Raw genomic sequence first — 19,892 nt, forward strand, 5'->3', positions numbered from 1 at the left:
CACTGCAAAGCGCAGGCTGTCACCTCCCCTCCGTCGAGCTGTCAGTTGACAGCAGCACACATGAGCCCCTGTGCTGCAGACGGAGTCGACCACCCGTTGTTTTCACGTCGGTAAAACTGCTCCTCGGCATTTTAATTCAAACGGGGGAAGGACATAATATGACATTCCTGTCATCTTTACGGACTGACCTCAAACGCGTAGGAGGGCTGAGCTGCTTGCTAGTAAAGGGCTGCTAGCTAATGATAATAGTTAGCTCGGAGGCTAATGGTAACTAGCTGCTAAGCGGAGTTCGGTTCTGCTTTTGCCGTCGGTTGGCTAACGTTTCATAGCTGGCTCGCTAGCAAAGGTCGGAGGGACTAACGCTGGCTGGTGGTTAATAGCTTTTTGTTAGCTAAACGTCATCATTTGCTGTTAATTTTAATAAATTGTTTTGAAGCTGCTTTATATGTTGTATGTAATCTGTAACGGGTCTTCGCATTTGTCCAGTTTCATACGTTTAGTAATTTAACTGAATTTATCGTTGATGCTTGCTAGCTAGGAAGCTACACTGCTATGCTAACGCCAGCTCAGTGAGTCCTCACATCACAGGGGTGCGGAGAGCTCCAGATTCGTCAAGGAAGGAAGAGAGGTGACTTATGATGTGGGCTGAGGGAAGCGGAGGACTGTTCGGCGAAGGAGAGCAGCAGTATTAGCTTTAACAAATTGTTTTTTATAAGTCCTTGTCGGGGTCGGGCCATAGCGTCAGCTAAGCTGTGTGGGACGTTGGATGAAGAAAAGAATTGGGGCACTTTGATTTGCGAGCTGGCTAGATGAATAGTATTGGTATTACTAAGTCGTGAGCTGGTGGACGCTGTGCCAGCGTCAAGGGAAGACACTGTCAAGATTATCGCACAGACTGCAATAAACAGCCAGTTTGCTTAAAAGATGGCTTCGGCGAGCAGCATTGCCGCAGCTATTGCGAGCAAAACGAAGACGAAGAAAAAACACTTCGTGGCTCAGAAAGTGAAGCTCTTCCGTGCCAGCGACCCTCTGCTCAGCGTGCTTATGTGGGGAGTCAACCATTCGGTGAGTCACATCATCTAATGTCCATAATGATGAGCCACAGTTATCTCCCTCGACCCTTTTGACACATTAAGCCTTCCTTGCTGTCATCCATCAGCCTTTGTGGTATTGCAGTTTGATTGACAAATACGAGATGACAGCTGGCCAGCGGTGGGCTATAGTGCTGTCAATGCATGTCATTGTATTTGTAAAAATGTGCTGGACTCAGCACAATTTTAGTTATGTTAGCCCTAGTAAGGCGCACAGTAACTATTTGCGTGATGTTAATGCTGCATGATTTTGGTTAATGTTCTTAAAGTAAGTGTGTGTTTTTTAGAGCAGCAAACCCTTCTTCGGCTTCCTGTTGTGCACATGTAGGATAAGCTCCCCGGGCCCTGTGTCATGAGAGAACAGACCTTCCCATGCAAGACAGCTTATCTTTGCTCTCTGCCCCCTTTCTCTTCCTTTGCTGAAAATTTGCAGTGATATTGCACTTAAAAAAGGTAGTAGACTCACTTAGCAGAGAACATATAAGTGTTTCTGGTGCTAAACTTGTAGTATTTAACCCTTTACCACTGCCTTTGCTCTTGTCATCTTATTATATCATATGTGGCCTGTCTTTCATCCTTTACTCAGTTTGGCAGTAATAATCATAATGTGGTTCTAACAGTTAAGTCAGCCCTTTGTACTGAACATATTATCCAATGTTTTGGATAGAGCTTCTGTAAATGTAAACAGAGGAGCTGTGCAGTAAGTAGAGCAGCAGCATTTATTCCTATGTGAAAATATCTATATGTTCTGAAATCATTCTCATGGAGTAGCAAATGGTTTAGAAAAGAGGAAAAGTACTATCTATTCAAAACAGTTTCATGCAGAGCCCTACAAAGGTAAATAAAGGGGCAAACTGTTAGTAAAACTTTGTAATTAAATGACCACTTTACAAACATCACTCAAAATGATTTTCTTAGGGTTTCAGGCTAATTAATTCCTGGACTGTAAGAAATTGTCTGATATTTTTCACATTTTAATTATCATTTCTGTATTGGTGCAGTTTCTCATGCCCTCTTGGGACAAAAGAGAAGCTTCCTTTGACATACTTCATGGTGTTGCAATCCTCCAGTAATTTTTGAACTGATTATTTTCTTCTTTTGAGCTGTTGTTGTTTCATAATGATTTGAAAATTATACTTCTCCACATAACCATACTTCCTTTTGAAACTACAGAAGTATGTTAATCTAACTTCATATTCCTGTTTAGGTTCAAGAAAATATGGGGATTAGGAAGTAACGGGCACATTAATGAGGGTTTTATTACTTTGAATGGCAGCGTTTGACGCTGACACTAGCATTCGTTTTTGGCCTAGTGTAAAGCATGACAGTTTAGTGGATTAAGCAGCCTTTAGATAGCATGATGTAAGTGAGGCCAGGATAGCTGAAGAGCCAAAGCTGTTATTCTGTATCTAAGATGCAGTCTGTTGATAGATTACAGTCACCTTAAGCCTGGGGGCCAAGGTAGGTTACACATGTTTTACCTCCTTGCAGCTTTTCAGTTTGGATTAATCTTTCACCTTTGAAATGTGCCTGGTAATGCACTTTAAAAAGGGACATTGCTGCCTTGTAAACACAGCTTGGCTGATTTTGTTGTTGGATATAAAAAGTAACATATTAGCTAGACTTTAATATTGGACAGTACACAAAATACACAACTAATACTGCAGACAAATACTGTAATACCTCGACGAGTGCGGAATGTGTCTGAACTGCTTTTTTAATACAAATTAACCATAAAAATAAGACAAAGGTGTTCACGTGTGCATATCATAACTATGGCCCAATGGACGATTGTCAATCACAAAAACCCACAGTATTGTGATGTGCCCAAATTAAGTTATTTCACAAGAACAATTGATCATCTACCCACCTTTTCTTTCTTTTGTATTGTATTGATGTATGACTGTAACATCTTATAGGATCTGAGAGTCTGCTTTTGGTAAAAGTCAGTGTTTTTATGCCTGTTTTTTGAACTTGAAAAGCCATTGAAAATGGTCTTTGAAGTAGAATTTGTGTCTGAAATTAATATTGTAAGACCACTCTGATCAGCCTGAGTATCCTCAGTAGGTTATAGCTTTACTTTAAATTAGGGGTGGGTGATTATGGCAAAAATCAAAATCACGATTCATTGAACTTTTTACTTCAATTGATTTATTAACAATTATCCCACCCCCAACTCCCTGTTCTGTTTGTTCTGAAAATAGTTGTATAATTTTAAAACAAATATTAGGGGGAAAAAAATGAAATAATTGACACAGCAGGTTTATGTCAGTTAGAGGCTCTAAATGTTGGTTTTGATTATTTTTCGATTAATTGCCCAGCTCTACTCTAAATGTTACAATTATGTGTACCAGTACTCTGCATGTTGTATGACTTTTAAGAGCCTGTAGGGAAAAATGTCTGAATGCTAACTGAAATTAGCCCCTTACCAGTTATGTCAGCATGACCAGTGATTTAGATAATTAATCACATTACAGCGCTGTCCCTTAAATGTAAATGTATGAAGCATTTCTCTCGATGGAGAGACACTTTCAATTTCTGATGTGGTTGGATTGCTGCACAGATTAGATTAAGCTAAACATAATTTATTTTGTTCTGCTTTATATCTGAATGTTTCATTTTATGGCCCAACCTGCCGGCTCTGCAGATGAACTGCAATCCAGGCATCACTTCCAGACAAGAGTCAACATGCTCAAGCTGTTCTCTTGGATTGCATAACTTAGAACAGGACTGCCGCCAGCACGTATCCCTCTTATGCCTTAGGCTACCTCTCCTGCTGTTCTTCTCATCACTTGATAAGGTTTCTGTTTCTGATACCTTTGGCAGCATAAAAATGACATTCCACGTTAGGTCAGTCAGACAAGCCACTGAGTTATAGCCAGACGGTGTGGAGGCTGCAGCTTTGACAAGTGTTGGTAGGAAGCTGCTTTACAGTTTGCAAAGGTAAGCTCAACCTGTAACAGAACACAGCAAAAAAATGAGCGGAGGAAAGCCCACAAATAGAAACAGCCTGCTTAGGCATCGTACATACACTTCAACTATTATGTTGTATTATTATGACTATTACTGTTATACCATCCAAATATACAAAATTTGGCCGCCACCCCTCTTATCCACTGTGTCTGTTAGTCAAAAACAAAAAGCTTGGAATAAGCATACCTAATAGAGAGTTAATCAGGGCTTTTCTTGGAGGCACCTGCTTCTGCCTAATTTGTACTGCCCACAGCTCTTCTCAGACTCAGATGTGTGTTTCATAAAGCCTTGTCTCCATGTAGAATTTTAAGAATTTGTTATTTTCATCTGCAATTACAGCATTATACGGATGAAATGATGGCAGCGCTGCATTGTTATCAGTCAAGAAATACACTGTCAAACTACCAATGAGCAAGGAAAGCGAATGGGAAAGAAGACATTTTCTGTTTTAATTGGAAAATGTTTGTGTTTTTTGCTACAAATGCATGTTTAGCCTAAAGAGAGATTGGTTATTTGTGACAGCTGTCACCATTTGTAACTGTTAGACTCAAGACTGCTGTGGTTTTCTTTCACTTCACTGAGAAACATTGGAGTTATACGGAGCAAAAACATGATCCATCATTAAACATCTGTTTCCGTTTCATGTCAGCTCTTCTCTTTGAGTGCAAATGCTCTTTGTCTGAATTTGAATATTTAATATTCAGCACCCTCACGTCACGACATAGTTATGGTGTTGTCCCAGTTTTTAAAATGGTACCTTTTGTTTAATTTTGTATTTAATTTTGAACAGGCACATTAGTTAATATGAAAAAACAGTCCTTAGAACTGTCCTGTCTTCTATAACCCAGTTATTATAGTTCCTAATGTTGCTTGTAAAGGCTTTGGTTGAGCCAGTACCGACAAAACACATGCACCTGCACCTGCACCTGGTAAGAGGGCTACCATTACATTCTTATTTTGAGCCAAGAAAAACCCTGGTAAGGCTCTGAGATCCCACTGTGTAACAACCAAACCTGCAAAGTAAAGGTGTCGATTTCGATTCAATTCTGATTTTGATTCACAGGCTATGATCTGATTCAGCGATGATACTGTCAAATATTGCACGATTCCATTCAATTGGATTCAGATCATAAAATCCCAGTTTTTGTTTTATAAAACTATAAGAAAATGGAAAAGTGCCTGGGAACCACTGCAATAAAACTATTCATGCTTCATGAGCAAAATGGAGTGCCAAGTTGCATTGAAATAAAAGTGACATTAATGAAGCACTGGATATTTAGTGTAAGTCATCAGTACTTGGAATTTAGCTCAGAAAAAAAAACATGCATTTTAAAATGTGTTTGTTTGCCAAAAGGTGTGACAGTTTGCTGAAAGTAACAGCCATTTACAGCTTGTCTTCTTTTAGTCCTAATTTTTTGAAATTTTACTTGTATTCCCCAAAGCCTGGATTGGTTTTACTGCTCAGGCTTTTGTTGTCAATTCAATTCAATTCAACTTTATTTATATAGCACATTTTAAACAACCACTGTGCTTCACAGTATGAAGAAAAGGGATGGATTGGGGCCCAAACTAAAAATTTTAAATGAAACTGTACAAAATCAATCTCATAAATAGCTTTTTTGCTTTAAGATATATTTTTGCTGCAACTAGGAAACAGATTTGGACTGTGCAGCTTCCAAAGTGTGTAAAAGAGCTTTCCCTGTTTGTTTTGTGCCTGTGAAAGTAGCCTTACACCTCACTTACTGAACTTGAGAGCAGCAACAGTTCTCTCATACTCATGATGACTATGTGTTAACATTAGCAGGGGTGGGTTTAAGTACAAATGAAGTCCATGAGTTGACTATTTTGTTATGTGTTGCAGCCTGTATTCTAACATGTATTGTGCTGGACTATACAGCCTCAGCTTGCTTTATCTTAGTAATTCCATCCCTCAGTTTTATACTTCAATTAGTGTATTTGACTTTTTGTTTTGACTTGGTATTATTCCTATCTTGCTATACCTCTGTTAAATTCTCCCCATCCTGCAGTTTCATTCACTATTTTTGTCACTACTCCTTTGAGAGTGACCCTGTCTGTGTGGCTCACCTTCATCCCCCCTCCTCCCTCTCTCTTCCTCTCCCTTTTGCTGTCTTCCCTCTGTCTGACTCACAGTAGCTGTGTCTGTGTCAGTGGTTTGTATTTGAGACATTTCTACAAATATCTACAGGATTGACCTGCAGCTAATATGTGGTGGTTGTGGATAAGAGAAAAACAAAAAGCTGGAGTCTCACATCCTGCCACCCTGAGGCGATGACAGATAAAGGAACTTGTGGAAGTTCCTTGTGGTTTTGCTTCTTTGTCTCTTCAAAAACCTTTAAAACAAACTTTATTTTTTGTTTCCCTGAAAACATGAAAAGCTCTATGCTCACGACTCTCTGTGTGTGGTGGTGATGGGGTCACATAGTCACTGTGCTGCAGAACACTTCTTGCCAAATGCAATGTGACATGTTGCTGAGCAGCTTGATTCAGCCAACAGGACAGGCCATATACCATAAGCCTGTTTGTTGCTCAGTCCGTCTAAACCACTACATCCTTTAATAGCTGGCCTTTCATAGCCCTGACTTTACAGCAGACATGCTGAGCTGTCTTTGTGTGTGTGTGTGGGTGTGTGTACCTGTTGATGAAAACAGTTTCTGTGTTACTCTTTAACACTGAAGTTATTAGTCATTAGTCTTTCAATAAAGGAGCATGCCTTTGAAATGAGACCTTAGCCCCTCAGGAAATGACATGACAACTATATGCCTAATTATGAACAACATTTATATTGCCTCTGTGTGCATATCTCTTTGACTTTTATTTGTGCTGTTCGTGAAAACAAATTTACCTGTAGGAGTGTTTATCTAAATCTAATTTAGGATTTGGAAACATGTTTCCTTTCTGTTCAGCATGCGTGACTGACACTGACTGGAATAGACTAAAATGAGCTTTTAGTGTCTGTAAATGCGGACGTCCCACAATTTAACGGATCAATACCGTGAGCTTTTAATTGCTCTGCAGGTGTCCGGCTCAGGTGGTTGTTGGTATTTGTCCAAGGCCTTGTATGCACTCTGTCTTTCACGTGCACACACATAAGTAGCAGACAGTCCTCCTTTTACCTTACCACTGCTCCATTTTTATCATCAGTGTGTCCTCATTATGGCTGACCTCGTCTATGCTGTGGTTGTGAGCAGAGGGAGTAATGGACATAAGGGCTACCTCACAAGATATAGATGTAATTTTACTTTGCGGAAATAGGGCACATACAGTCTGCCATAGTTACATTTTAAAGAATTTTACAAGGTACGTTTTTTACTAACCTGACATGCCAGATAGACCATTTCACATGTCCATGGCAAGGGATATATTTCAGGGCTGAACCTTTCAAATAATATGGAAGGTGACTGGACAGTTGTCCACAGCTCTACGGACAGTTGTAATCACTGTTCACTCACTATGGAGCACATCGGTAAATCAGATTCTGAAACCACATGATTCTTTAATCTTCTTTTTGTAGAGAAATGTAAAATTCAGATAAAACTACAACTATAGCTGCATCCAGAAGAATTTAGATGTGTTAATGGCTAAGCCCTGATAATGGTTAATTTACCTTTCTCTGCTCTGAGAACATTGTACAGTGTTTTGGGCCTTGAGTTGGAGCCCAGGATGAGCAGAATTATTTGTGAGGAAGTTCTTTGACTCGCTACTACTTTAAGTTTATGGTTTATTATCTTTATTACATGTCAGCTAATGTTACAATTTCCCTTTGAACTTGCTAGTGAAAGGTTAAGGCCACACACTTCTGCAGTAGAACAATCTACTGCAGCTACTGTACTGTATAGATGACCTTTCATACACAATATCTGACTGGGTGAGTCTCTTTCGCTGGGTGTATCATACTGTTTTTTATTATCTTAACTGTATTGATTGTATAGATAGTATCTGTCATCTTTAATCAGCCAGTATACTATCTATGATAGTATATATATAGTATAGTATATATCTCTGATGTTTATTGAGCCGGCTGGTTTGGTCGTCTCTTTGTACATTTACATAAAAAGTGCAAGATGTTAAGGGCTTTGTTGGGCATGTGTGCTTGTGATACTACAGAAACTTATTGTGCATCTGCATCAAATCAGCTGTGCTTCTAACAAATTCCCACCTAGTGTTATTTACACCTCCACATTGTGGTTAATCAAATAAGCATTTAGTCCTGATTACACTTTAATTAGAGCCACTTAGACTTTAGTGTTTTGTAAGTAGGCATTAGGGAAGATGCATGCAAACACTATGCTGTCAAGAAGTTGCTTCATCAGAGCTAATGTCCTATTTCCCCATCATATTTGGCAGCTTGATATTAGGTTGGCTGTCAAATAGTTCCAATGAAAACGTGAAATATATGTAGCTGTTCTCTCTCTCAAAAATGCTATCACATAGACAGGGAAGTACTCATATTAATGTTCATTAAAAGGCCAAAGAAAAGAAATGGACCTAACCTTAGTCTTTCTAACATATTGGAGCATGGAGATCTTATTGTTGATATGCCATTTCACTTTTAAGAGCCATGAAGTTAATATAGGATCACCTTTTATCATCCTCTATGTGGGTCAATAAGACAGTTGTTGCAGTTTATGTGAGACTGGTTAAAAATACACTATTTACAGTACTTTTTCGTTGATTTTTCAATGTTGTTGAATCTTGACAGACTGTTTCCTTATATTTGTGGCTGAACCAATGTGTAGCATTATGGCTTGATTAATGAGAACTACATTTTTTGTACAGTTAGTAAAATATAAATAAATAGAAAGTAAATCTCATCATGGTGGTTTGAATGAGGACTAATCCAGGCTTTGACGTTTTTAAAAATGTTTTTATGACAGTGACACCCTGGTGCTGTTAAAGAGGACATATTTCACCCTTAGTAGACAAGTTTATATTGGTCTCAGAGGTCCCCAAAACATGCCTGAAAAAGCACTTTGTTGCTGAAAAAACACTCCAATACTGGATTTTTGCATGTCTGATAACCCCTCTGTTCCAGCCCTTCTCAGAGCGAGCCTTTTTTTTGTCTGTGTCTTTAAATGTTGATGAGCTGTCTGGCTCCGCCCCTGAACACACCCCTCTCAGGAAAATGGATGTGGCACTCCTGATGTTACAGACACTTTTATCCAAAGTTAAGGACCTAACTGTGATTTGAACCATCAATCTTCCAGACCAAAGTCAGCAGGGTAACCCACTGATCTGTGCAGCATCTCAGCTGGCAGCTGAGGGGAAGACCAGGGTGGAACTTTCTTCCAAGCTAGGAGGGCCAATCACACCTGGGGCCAATGCTTACTCCCCACATGAGGTCATGAGGGGAAAATCTGAGAACGGCTTGTTTCAGCACATATTTCTGAAAGGTGGAGAAATAAAGGGTGGAAGGGAATGGGGGGTTGACGGTTGACCCATGAGCAGCCCCCGACTGGTCGGATGGATTTCTGACACGTTTGATATTTTGGTTCTACAACTCCAGACACTCCCAAATTCAGAGCAGAGATGCGAGTGGAATAAACAACTTTGGGGTATTTTTCCTTTGTAAACTTTCAGACAACGTTCTAAGTTACCATGAACACTGCTGGAATTACTTTCTGATGCCTCCCCAGCAATGCTATGATAAAGGAAATAAATGGGCAGGAAATATTCCTAACCCCAGAACTGCAGCTGACACGGATGATGATGCTGTTTGTGTGTGTGGGATAGAGAGAGCAACGAGTCCAGATCCTGCCTACAGCAGTTGGATTGTAGGGTCTAAGTGTGGAGAAGACACAGATCCACTTGCCGTTGGCAGAATCTGGACTCATCGCTGAACATAACGTTCCTCCACATGTTCAGGTTCCAGTGCACGTGTTGCTGAAACCAGCGCAAACAAGCCTGACAGTGAAAGGCAGTCATGGCAGGCCTCCTGGCAGCCCTATGAGACCGGAGATTGGCTGCATGCAGTCTTTTCTGGATTGTGCAGAGAGCCATCTGCAAATCTTTAGAAGACAGTCTATGGTACCTAAGTGCTGACAGGGTGAGGAGCCGGTCTTCTTAGGGTTTCATCTTCCTGGGAGGCCCACTTAGCAGCCTGTCTCTCGCATCCCCTGTTATATGGAACTTGGCCTCCTTCAGTTTGGAGATGGTACTAGGGCTCACTCCAAACAATGCCCCTACTTGGTTTTGTGGAACACCAGCCTGAAGTTGCCCTATCGCATGGGCCCTATCCAGATCAGTCAAATGTGGCATGCCAATTCTTGGAGCAGACACCTACTGACCACTGTAGCAGGACCCATACTCACAGGTGCTGCCAATCAGGCATCTGATTGGCAGCACCTGCGGGTACCAGAAACTCAAAACAAGAGTCAATAGCAACAGCAAAATAAGCTGTTTGGCATTGGCAGAGAAGATTTGGCAATTTTTTTATGGGTGCAACCCACGTACTCAGCTCTGCTGCTCATCCCACAAATGTATGTTCCTTATAAATATGGCATCATTTAAAAGGGTAATAAACAGGCTTTCCAACGGTATAAGATTTATTGCCAAGAAGCACTGTTAAAAAGAAATAATCTACCAAACACAATTTCCCTTACTTTTTGTGCTAAGTTTAGTTTTACTTCTCTCCCTTGTCACATGACAACAGGTTAGCTTGGTAACTTTTGAACCGTAAGTCGTAGACTCTAACTCGTTTTTTCCTGTGAGAGCTCTGGTTTTTGCCTTTCTAAATATGTCTTTCATGCATCCGTAGCTCTCACAGAACATCTGCTAGTGAGCCTAGAACTTGGCTGACTTCCCAGGCTCTCTAAGGACGGTGTTGTTGTATGCAACAAGAAATGACACAGTCTAGGAAAACATTAGTAGTACTTTTGTACCATAAGTCAAGGACAATTGCTCTTTTTTTCTCTGAAAGCTGACCTTCTTTTCTTTCGTTTGCTACCCACGATGTCTCTGTAGCTCTTAAGGACGCCATTCTAGTGAGCCCGAAACTTCGGTGACTTTTTGGAGTCTTTAAAGGTTAAATCCACGGCGTTAGATTTGATAATAAGCGTCTTTTTGTCCATTTTTAATCCATTTTCGATTATTTACTTTGGCTTTCTTCAGTGGGTAGTGCCATATTTGTTGAGGGCAATGTTTACATGCAATGCATTGTGGGAGGGGCTGTCCTTCAATAGCAAGATGCTAAACTGAAAAGACTGCTTAAAGGAATGTCACAAATGAATCTAACTGCAAAAAAGCACATGGACTTTTTTGTATATATGTAGATATTTTGAAAACCTTTAGTCACAGTATATTTATTTTTTCACTGTTTTGTCTCCAAGAGATGTGAGAACAAGTCTGTACAGAGAAAATGCTTTGTCACTATTGTACTGTGTGTCATCAACACAAATCTTTGAGTTTCAAATTCTGATTTGTTTTTTCTTTTGTCTTTAGAGTCATATAACTTTTTTTAAAATTCAAGTGAAATTACTGTAGTAGATATATACTTAAAGCCCGGGTTGTCCTGGAAAAAAAAGATCTTTAGAGCTTGACTGTGCACAACAGGGTTCATGTTTTACAAGCTTTTTACGAAAAAAGTCCAGACAAGACATGATGGTGAAAAAAATAGCTGTGAGCTCTAAGGGTTAATCCTTACCCTGTTATTTCTGGCACTTAAAAAATCTTGTATTATTATCTACATACCCTTGAGTTAAAGATGTAACTTTCCTACAACTGTCATCTGCTAAGAGTGTGTCATCTAACTTGCACAGAGATAAAGCTGTGCCATGCTGCTGACAGAGCACGCTCTTAACACTAACTTCCTGTCCAATGGAGAAACAGCACACGCTTGCTTCACTCGGGTCCGGAAAACCAGTTCTTGTCACCATAGAGACAAACAGGAAGTGGTGGTGTAAAATTGTCTGCAAGTTTGATAGCTTCATGAAGATAAATAGATTCACTGGAGGCAATCAAATAAGACAAACATGCTACACTATGATTAAGAGGCACATTTTGGCACGAGCAAGCTGATAAAACAGAATTAGCATGCATGTTTTAGAACATGGATTAGGCACTGGTCGATATGCTTTATAAGTGACTCCTCTGTGAAGTTACATGCAAAAACATCTGGCACCATGACACTACCCTGTTATGAAAAATCAATGCTTCAGATCGCATAATGGTAGAAGGAAGATGGGGCAAAATCATAATTTGTAAAAAAAAAAAAAAAAAAAAAAAAAAAAAAGACAAAATCTTGTCATTGTGACTGAGAATTTTACTCATACTTTATTTACAGGATAAATAGGAGGCATGAATTTGATCACTAAATCTGGGGTATTTTCCACTAAAACCAAACATGCATGCAGGAGTAGGAGTTGAAATTATACTACTCTGATACAGATTTTAGCCCCATCATAAACTGCATTAGCATACAGCATACTTGTGGATGTGTACTTGGCAAAATCAGGCATTGTTCTTGTCCTTGAGTGAAACACAGCCTTGTTGATTTGGCGACATCTCCCCTCTGAGGTCCCAGAATGCATCTGTGCTACAGCATCACTGTGACGTCTGTGCCTATCACACCAGGGCACTGCAGCATATTCAGATATGGCATCTGTGGACTTGGATCCTCTGCCTTCTCTGTGTCTTTGAAGCTATCCTTTTCATATTTTTTTCTCATGCTTTCTTTTGTTTCCAAATGAGCTTCCCTGTTTTCCAAGTAAGCTTTTCCCTCTTTTTGAAAGGTTCCTTTCCTAAAATCATGTCCTTCCCTCTTTTAATGATACACACAGTAAAAATGTATCTCCTGCGTTTCTTTACTTTCCTTTAGCTCAAAAGATAAGGTGTCCTGGGGAATATTTATAGAACAAGGGTATTCAGGTTGAATAACATTTCATATCTTTTGCAAAGTGGTATCTAAAGACTTCAGGAGTGAACAGTTAATATCTTATTTCATGTCCAAGTTGTGCATTTTTACTGAGACAGTTGCAGGTAAAGATGCAACGATGTTAAGAGACTGACCTTGCTTCATTAATGGACATAAGCACTTATGTCCATTACAGAGATGTTTTGTATTTGACTAGTTAGGCCAGTGGGTTCTTTTTTTACACACAGTATCGTAATGAGTTTAGTGAGTAATAGTAATAATGGATCTTCAGAACTAAGAGATTAATTTCTTTGAATATAGGCTTTTCTGCTTAAAGCTTTAATAATGCCTTGTAGTGTGTTATCAGGGTTTTTCCTGGCTCAACTTGAGGCAGAGGTGGTACCATTCTGATCATGAGCACTCCAAACTTTCTAGGCACGTCCAAGGGCATGGTCCCCAAGGAAAAAAATGTATATTTTAAAGTTGATACATCAATCTCACTTTAAAAGAAAAATTAAGAGGTTAAATCTGTGAAAAAAATGGTTTTCTCTTCAAAAAATTTTGTGCTCTTCTAGTACTTCAGAGATTCCAATTTTATTGGCCAATTCTATTTTCCAACTGTTTCCTGGTCGTACCTCCTGATAAAGATTTAGCATGATACTGGGTTTTGGCCTTCGAACTGTTAGTCATGTCAAAGAGCTTTCCCTCCTTTCTTTCACGGATGCTCAATTTTATGTCCATAATAAAACACTGGCTGTTGTCAAGGTTTCATTTTTAAAAACAACTTAAAAATGGGTCTTGTAGGTCATTTGACCTACAAGACCATCTCTGCTTTTGACTATAATTATTTTCTCCCTGAAATTTGTGTGTCACACCTTTTATTTCATTAGAACTTTATTTCCTAATTTATGCTGGAATTATTTTTTCATGTTTGTTAAATTATCTATTAATTATCTATTGTATTTAGGGGTGCACCGATTGCAATTTTCTGGCCGATTACCAATCACCAGTCTTTAAAAAGCCTGACCTGCGTATTTTGATTTTGGCCAATATTGATTTTTCTATAACTGACAGCATACACCTTCAATGTTCCAATCTTATTTTATTGAAAAACATTGAACAATACCCGTGAAACAATACAAACTTGTTGTTTTAACTGCACATGAGGTAGTTCTCTCAAATATAAATGAAAAGTTTAGAACATTGCTGTCCAAACTACTAAATTATATCAGTTCCTTTAGCCTTTCAGTTTTCACATTTTAGTAGGCAGAGGCATATGAAACTGATCTTATCCACCAATCTTATTTACAAGGATCAGCCGATCGCTGATCACTTAAAATTAAGGAAATCAGCACCGATAGCAGTTTTGGCTGATCGATCGGTGCACCCCTATTGTATTATATTCTATTTTTGAATGATATGAGATTTAATTTCTGGGTTGAGTTCACATTCTGCAAGGATTAACTCTGTTCTTCCCTTTTTGTTTAATGTAATTTTTTTTGATAAATATGATCATAGAAACTAATTGGAGCTGCAGCTTCTGCCTGGAAGAAAATGAAATGTTTAGCAAATTCCTACTACCACTGATACGTTAAGCTGTTGCTTCACACCATTTACCTTACCGTCTCTCTCCTCTCTGCCTCATTAAACTGGTTTAAGGGAGTTTTGATCATGTTTTAAATCCACTGATTATCAATATTGATCTATATTTCATATCAAGTGATTGGTGTGATCGACACTGTCTTTTTAATCACACGGTCACACGCTGAGGTTTTATCATTTAAGAAAAGGATATTACCAAAAAAGTTATCAAATAAAAGTAGCACGCTCACAGTCCATGCGAACGTGACGGACAGAGACAGTGGAAGCGCATGCGAAGCGGCAGCCTGCCTGTGCACACCAGTTCTGCAGCATTGAGTGGAGAGGAACAAGTGCAAAGAAAGTTCCATGTTTATGCTTAAAGTCTCCTCTTATTTGTGAGTGTCTTTAGCTCACTCAGAGCCCAGTGCTTGTCCAAGCTCTGCCCTCTGGAGACGTTTGTTAGTTGTGTGTGCAGCATAAAAACTCTTGCATGTCTGCATACAGTTTCAGCCTAATGAAAATGAAGTTTTAATGGGAAACACTATATTCACTTATTTCTCGACATTGCTGCAAAGCCAAAACAAAAAAAAATGTGTTGATTTATGAGACTTTTTTCCTAAGTAACTGGAGTTGCTTGGATATAAGAGAAACAGTATTTACCTGTGGGGAAGAAAATCTAGGTGATTTAGGAAACTTGTGGTTCTTTTCATCCTCTTTGAGGCTGCTGTGGCTCAGTAGGTGGAGTTGGTTGTCTCACAGTTGAAAGGCTATGGATTCAATCCATAGCTCCTGCAGTCACATGTTGATGTGTCATTGGGCAGGATGCTTAACCCCAAATTGCTCACATTGCTTCATCAGTGGTGTGTTATAGGTATGGATGTCTATGAATGCGATTAGCTAACACTGATGGCCAATTCTCCAAAGCAACCTCTCCCTTCAGTGTGTAATAGTGAGTGAATGAGTGAGAATGAGAAAACCAAAGAGACAGCCTGAGTGATTTGGTTATATCGGTTCTTAATTTGTTGTTAGTCCATCTTTCTGAGTGTTTTCTTATCATCAGGCTATTAGATCAGTCTGGATTTGAATTTGCAGTCACCAACCTGGAAGTCACTTTTTTGGAACATCTTAAATGTTACCATAAAGTAAAAACTAACCTTCAGTTTTACAGGCTATCTGGCAGCCCTCACTGTTAATACTTTAGGTGTAAATGCAGTCATTTGAACACAAAAATAGAGGAATCTTTGAGGCAATTTGATCAAGTAGATACTCTTCTTTGGTCAACCAGCTAATCATCACCAGTCTGTCAGCTTAAGCTGGCTGTAGTCAACTTTAAGTGTATTGATCTTTTGCCACCAACAAAACTATGAAAATGAATGCTATGAATATGTTTAAGGCATAGGGTCTGAAGGAGGACATTTATTTATGGCCACCTGAAGTATGCCAGTTGCTTTTACGGGCAAGTCAGTCATGCTAAAGCCTTTATCTGCGCCATCTGTTGTAATACTCTAGCAGCATCTCAGGGCCATAGTCAATCCCCTGTAGTAAAAAATATTCCTCTAAGGTAGCTGCTGGAATTGTGATCAGACGCCACCTCTTGTATGGATGCATAATCCTTGCTGTGAGCAGTGTTTAAAGCTTTAAGTACATTTGGCACTGCCGTGTTCATACATACACACACACAACTATATGATTTATGTAATAGTCAATCAGAGTTTGAGTGTTGGAGTTTAGTCAGTGCACCTACATTACAAATGTGCCTGCTGGAATGACAGGTTATTAATAGATTCAAGCCATCCGCCAGCACCCCTGCCTGCAGCCAACAACTAGTAGGCAAGCTCACACACACTCCCAACAACACACACAAAAACATCATATTTGTGTCAAGCTGTGCCTGAGTCATAACAAATGTCAGTTTGACATATTACAGCAATGCGACGCATGGCCAGCTCCAATCAGAAATTCCTGTAAATCCTGTATGTGTTCAAATCCCCCGTGTATTCTGTGTGAGGATTGAGTGGTGTTTTTTCATTTTCTTTGATGGATTATACAGACATTTATGTTTAATCAGTGTCTTTCACTTTTAAGTGCAAACAGACCAGGGATGTACAATATTATCTATAATGTTGATTTATTACTATGTTCTTGTGTTTGAAATACACGGGCCAGTTGTTGCCGTCGAACAGGCCGAGTGGATCTGGTACCGTAGTTCTTAGAGCACCTCCTCTTTTGCATTCTTCATACAGGATGGAAATAAGTAACATTGGTCCAACACGTTGTTCAAAGGTTTATAGGTGTAAAGCAGAAAGCCTTCCACAAGGGTCTCCAACCATGCGTAGATCATAGGGGTGTAACGGTGCAGAAAAATTCCGGGTTGGTACGTACCTCGGTTTTGAAGTCACGGTTCAGTACACATTCGGTACAGTGATTGAAGCGCATAAATAAAATTTAATTTTAAATCTTTAATTAGATTGTCTTAAAATAAATAGGCTGAATAAATTACATTTAAATTATAAATAATGCTGTGACCTCTCTCCAAAAGTTCTTCAATGATTAAAAATATTAATAAATAAATACATTTTTGAATAACAAGGTTATTTTCATTGATACATTGACATATTTATACCCATTCTTTAAACACTAAAATTTCCCTGCTAACTTGAACGCATCATCACACAACCGCAAGTTAACTTGTTAAGTATGGAAATTAGCATCTTTTTTTTGCCGATGTCAACACAGACTTCAGCACTGGACTACTTTTTTAACCAATGGGACCTACTACAAAGTTTGGAGGAACTTTTCACAGCTCATCTTGGAGGATAAAGAGGTTAAAGCCGTGTGAAATCTGAGGATAACTTTACCTATGACACAGCTGCAGAGTCCCTCTCTCACTGCTGAAGGTAAAGTTAATATGATTCACAGAGCCAGAGCACCATTTCTATACGGGTGATTTAAATGAAGCCAGCGGCTCTTCTAACTGCACACGCGCCATCACTCTTCTTCGTTTGTTTTTGTAACTCCTCCTTCTTCTGTAATGACGGTTGCTGGCAGCTTTTAGGCTCATTGCCGTCACCTGGATTTTTTTTAATACTCACTCAGACGTATTCGTCGTTAACTGCTTGCACTGAACCGTGATGGCCATACCGTGACGGTAAGGGACAATACCGTTACACCCCAAGTAGATCATACTCATCATAGCGTCCTTCAGCACATACAAGCTTAAAAGTGATTTATCGGTATTGGCAGATACAAACATTTCCACTGATACTCAAAACTAGGGCTGGGCAATTATTGCAAAAATCATAATCATGATTAATTGAACCTTTTTTTTTACTCAATTTCAGTTAATGAACGGTTATTCCACCTCCAACTTGGTTTGTGCTGTAAATATTTGTATAATTTTAAAACAAATAACCAAAATTGTGTACATTTTGAAGTTGAATACATTAATCTTGTGTACTTCCAGAACAAAATTCTGTGGTTTAATCTATAAAATGCCTTTCTTCTTAAACAGTTTTGTGCCCTTGTAGTAATTAAACCAGAGTGTTGCTGATTCCAGTTTGACTGGCCATTTTCAAATGATTTTTCCTGGTCTGAACTCCTGATGAAGATTTAAGATGAAATACATTTTCTTTCCTCAAAAACTGTCATTGACATTGGTTACAGACATTGACATGAGTTACAAGTAAGCATCAACAAAGATAATATACCAAAAACTACCACTGACTGTTTTTTTTCCAAAAAACTAATGTTTATCTGAAAAAGTCTCAAAAAGTATCATCCCTTTTAATGATCATATTCCTTGATGTAATTTTATTTTATTTATTATTATTATTATTATTATTATTATTATTATTTATTTTTATTTAAAAACTTGCATCACAGAGGTTTCTTATTTTAATCATAGCTCATTTAATGCTATCTGCTTTGTTGGTGTTTCCACAAAATTAAACTGACATTGAGTTAATTTATCTAATATCCACAGGGTTCTTTATTCTTAGACATACTTGTGGCTCAGACATGTCATATAACATTTCAGTTAGTATCAAGAATCCATTGCTCTCACCCATAATGCATAGAGGATTCCTTACCTGTCAAATGTCAATATTTCAGACTCTGAAGGATTGAGGTTCTGTCATGAGCTGATGTAGGGCCCTATGAAATTCTGTTTTTTTTCCGTTTAAATTTTTTGGAATTCCATTTTTTAATCTTTCCACAAATTTTTCCATTAAAAAAGAGTTTCCTGTTCATGTAAATGTTCACTGATTAAATATAAATAACTTTAAATTTATTGAATGAGCCGCAGTTTGGATAACCCTGATATAAAATAATTATAACCAGTGTCATCATCATCTTTATTCACAGAAATGGACATACAGACATAGCAGTGTAACAGATATTTCCAACATTTTAAGACACATCCACATGTATGATCACATCCTAACTGATGTTTATAATGTAAAGAAATCCCTCTGTTCTCTCAAACACAGAGTGATAGTGACTTAATAAGAAGGTCTAAGTTTTGTTTTCATCAAGCTGACTAAAACTAAACTAAAATATAATGTAGTTATCGTCGGACATTCAGTATCCATGATATTTCTCCACTGTGGGTAAATCTGTCGACAAACAATGCAGCTATGGCTGTTCTGCCTTTCAGCTGTAGAGAGCAGGGACCCCAGGTTTGGCAAGGTGCATAGAACACACTACCATGATTTAGTACCAGGTTCAGGCAAGAAAATAAATGCTTGGACTAAAAGTAAAGACTAAAATGTGAGGACTTTTTATGGACTAAAACTTTTCACCAAACTAAAACTAAAAGGATGGAAATGACTAAAATGTGACTAAAGCTATAATGCGTTTTATTTAAAGACTAAAACTAAGACTAAAATTAAAAATAGCTGCCAAAATTGACACTGCCCAGTTTCAACCCACTAAAAACTGCTCCGCAACCCACCTTTGGGTCCCGACCCAGCAGTTGAGAACAGCTGCTTTAAAGTGTAAGGAAAGATGAGGAAAAAAGAAAAAGACTTCAACAGATGTATGTCTGTTGGTCCAGCCTAAAACTCCACTGACTTATTGGCTGGTCAATGGCTAATATTTACAGGTGATATAGACTGATTTTATTGCCACAATATCGGTTGTAAATATCAGCAGAATTTTTTATATCTGCAAATGTAACAAATCACTTTTTAAACAAATATATGTCAAAACCAGTATGCAGAAATCATGTATTCATATTTTAGTTTTTACAACTTTAATCTGCACATCATACTTTTCCTTTCATTATCCTCTTCTTCTGTCTACGCACATGCAAGCTTGCATTAACACGGACAAGGAAAGACGCCACTCCCACGTCTCCTCGCGGTGTCTTCACAGAGCTT

General features: G+C 38.6%; 1 protein-coding gene across 5 annotated transcripts in view; it reads left to right on the forward strand.

Moving 5' to 3' along the window:
* The first annotated feature begins 29 nt into the window (after nt 1-29).
* The window catches only part of pip4k2aa (phosphatidylinositol-5-phosphate 4-kinase, type II, alpha a), a 44,589-nt gene continuing 24,726 nt past the window's right edge, over nt 30-19,892 (forward strand). For all 5 annotated transcript variants that reach the window (XM_041814712.1, XM_041814713.1, XM_041814714.1 and 2 more), the window contains exon 1: nt 30-1,065. In XM_041814712.1, coding sequence (XP_041670646.1) covers nt 925-1,065 — 141 coding nt within the window. In that variant the 5' untranslated portion in view covers nt 30-924. The remainder of the gene's footprint in view (nt 1,066-19,892) is intronic.

This window comes from Cheilinus undulatus, linkage group 19 (assembly GCF_018320785.1).
Source record: "Cheilinus undulatus linkage group 19, ASM1832078v1, whole genome shotgun sequence".
Taxonomy (NCBI): Eukaryota; Metazoa; Chordata; class Actinopteri; order Labriformes; family Labridae; genus Cheilinus; species Cheilinus undulatus.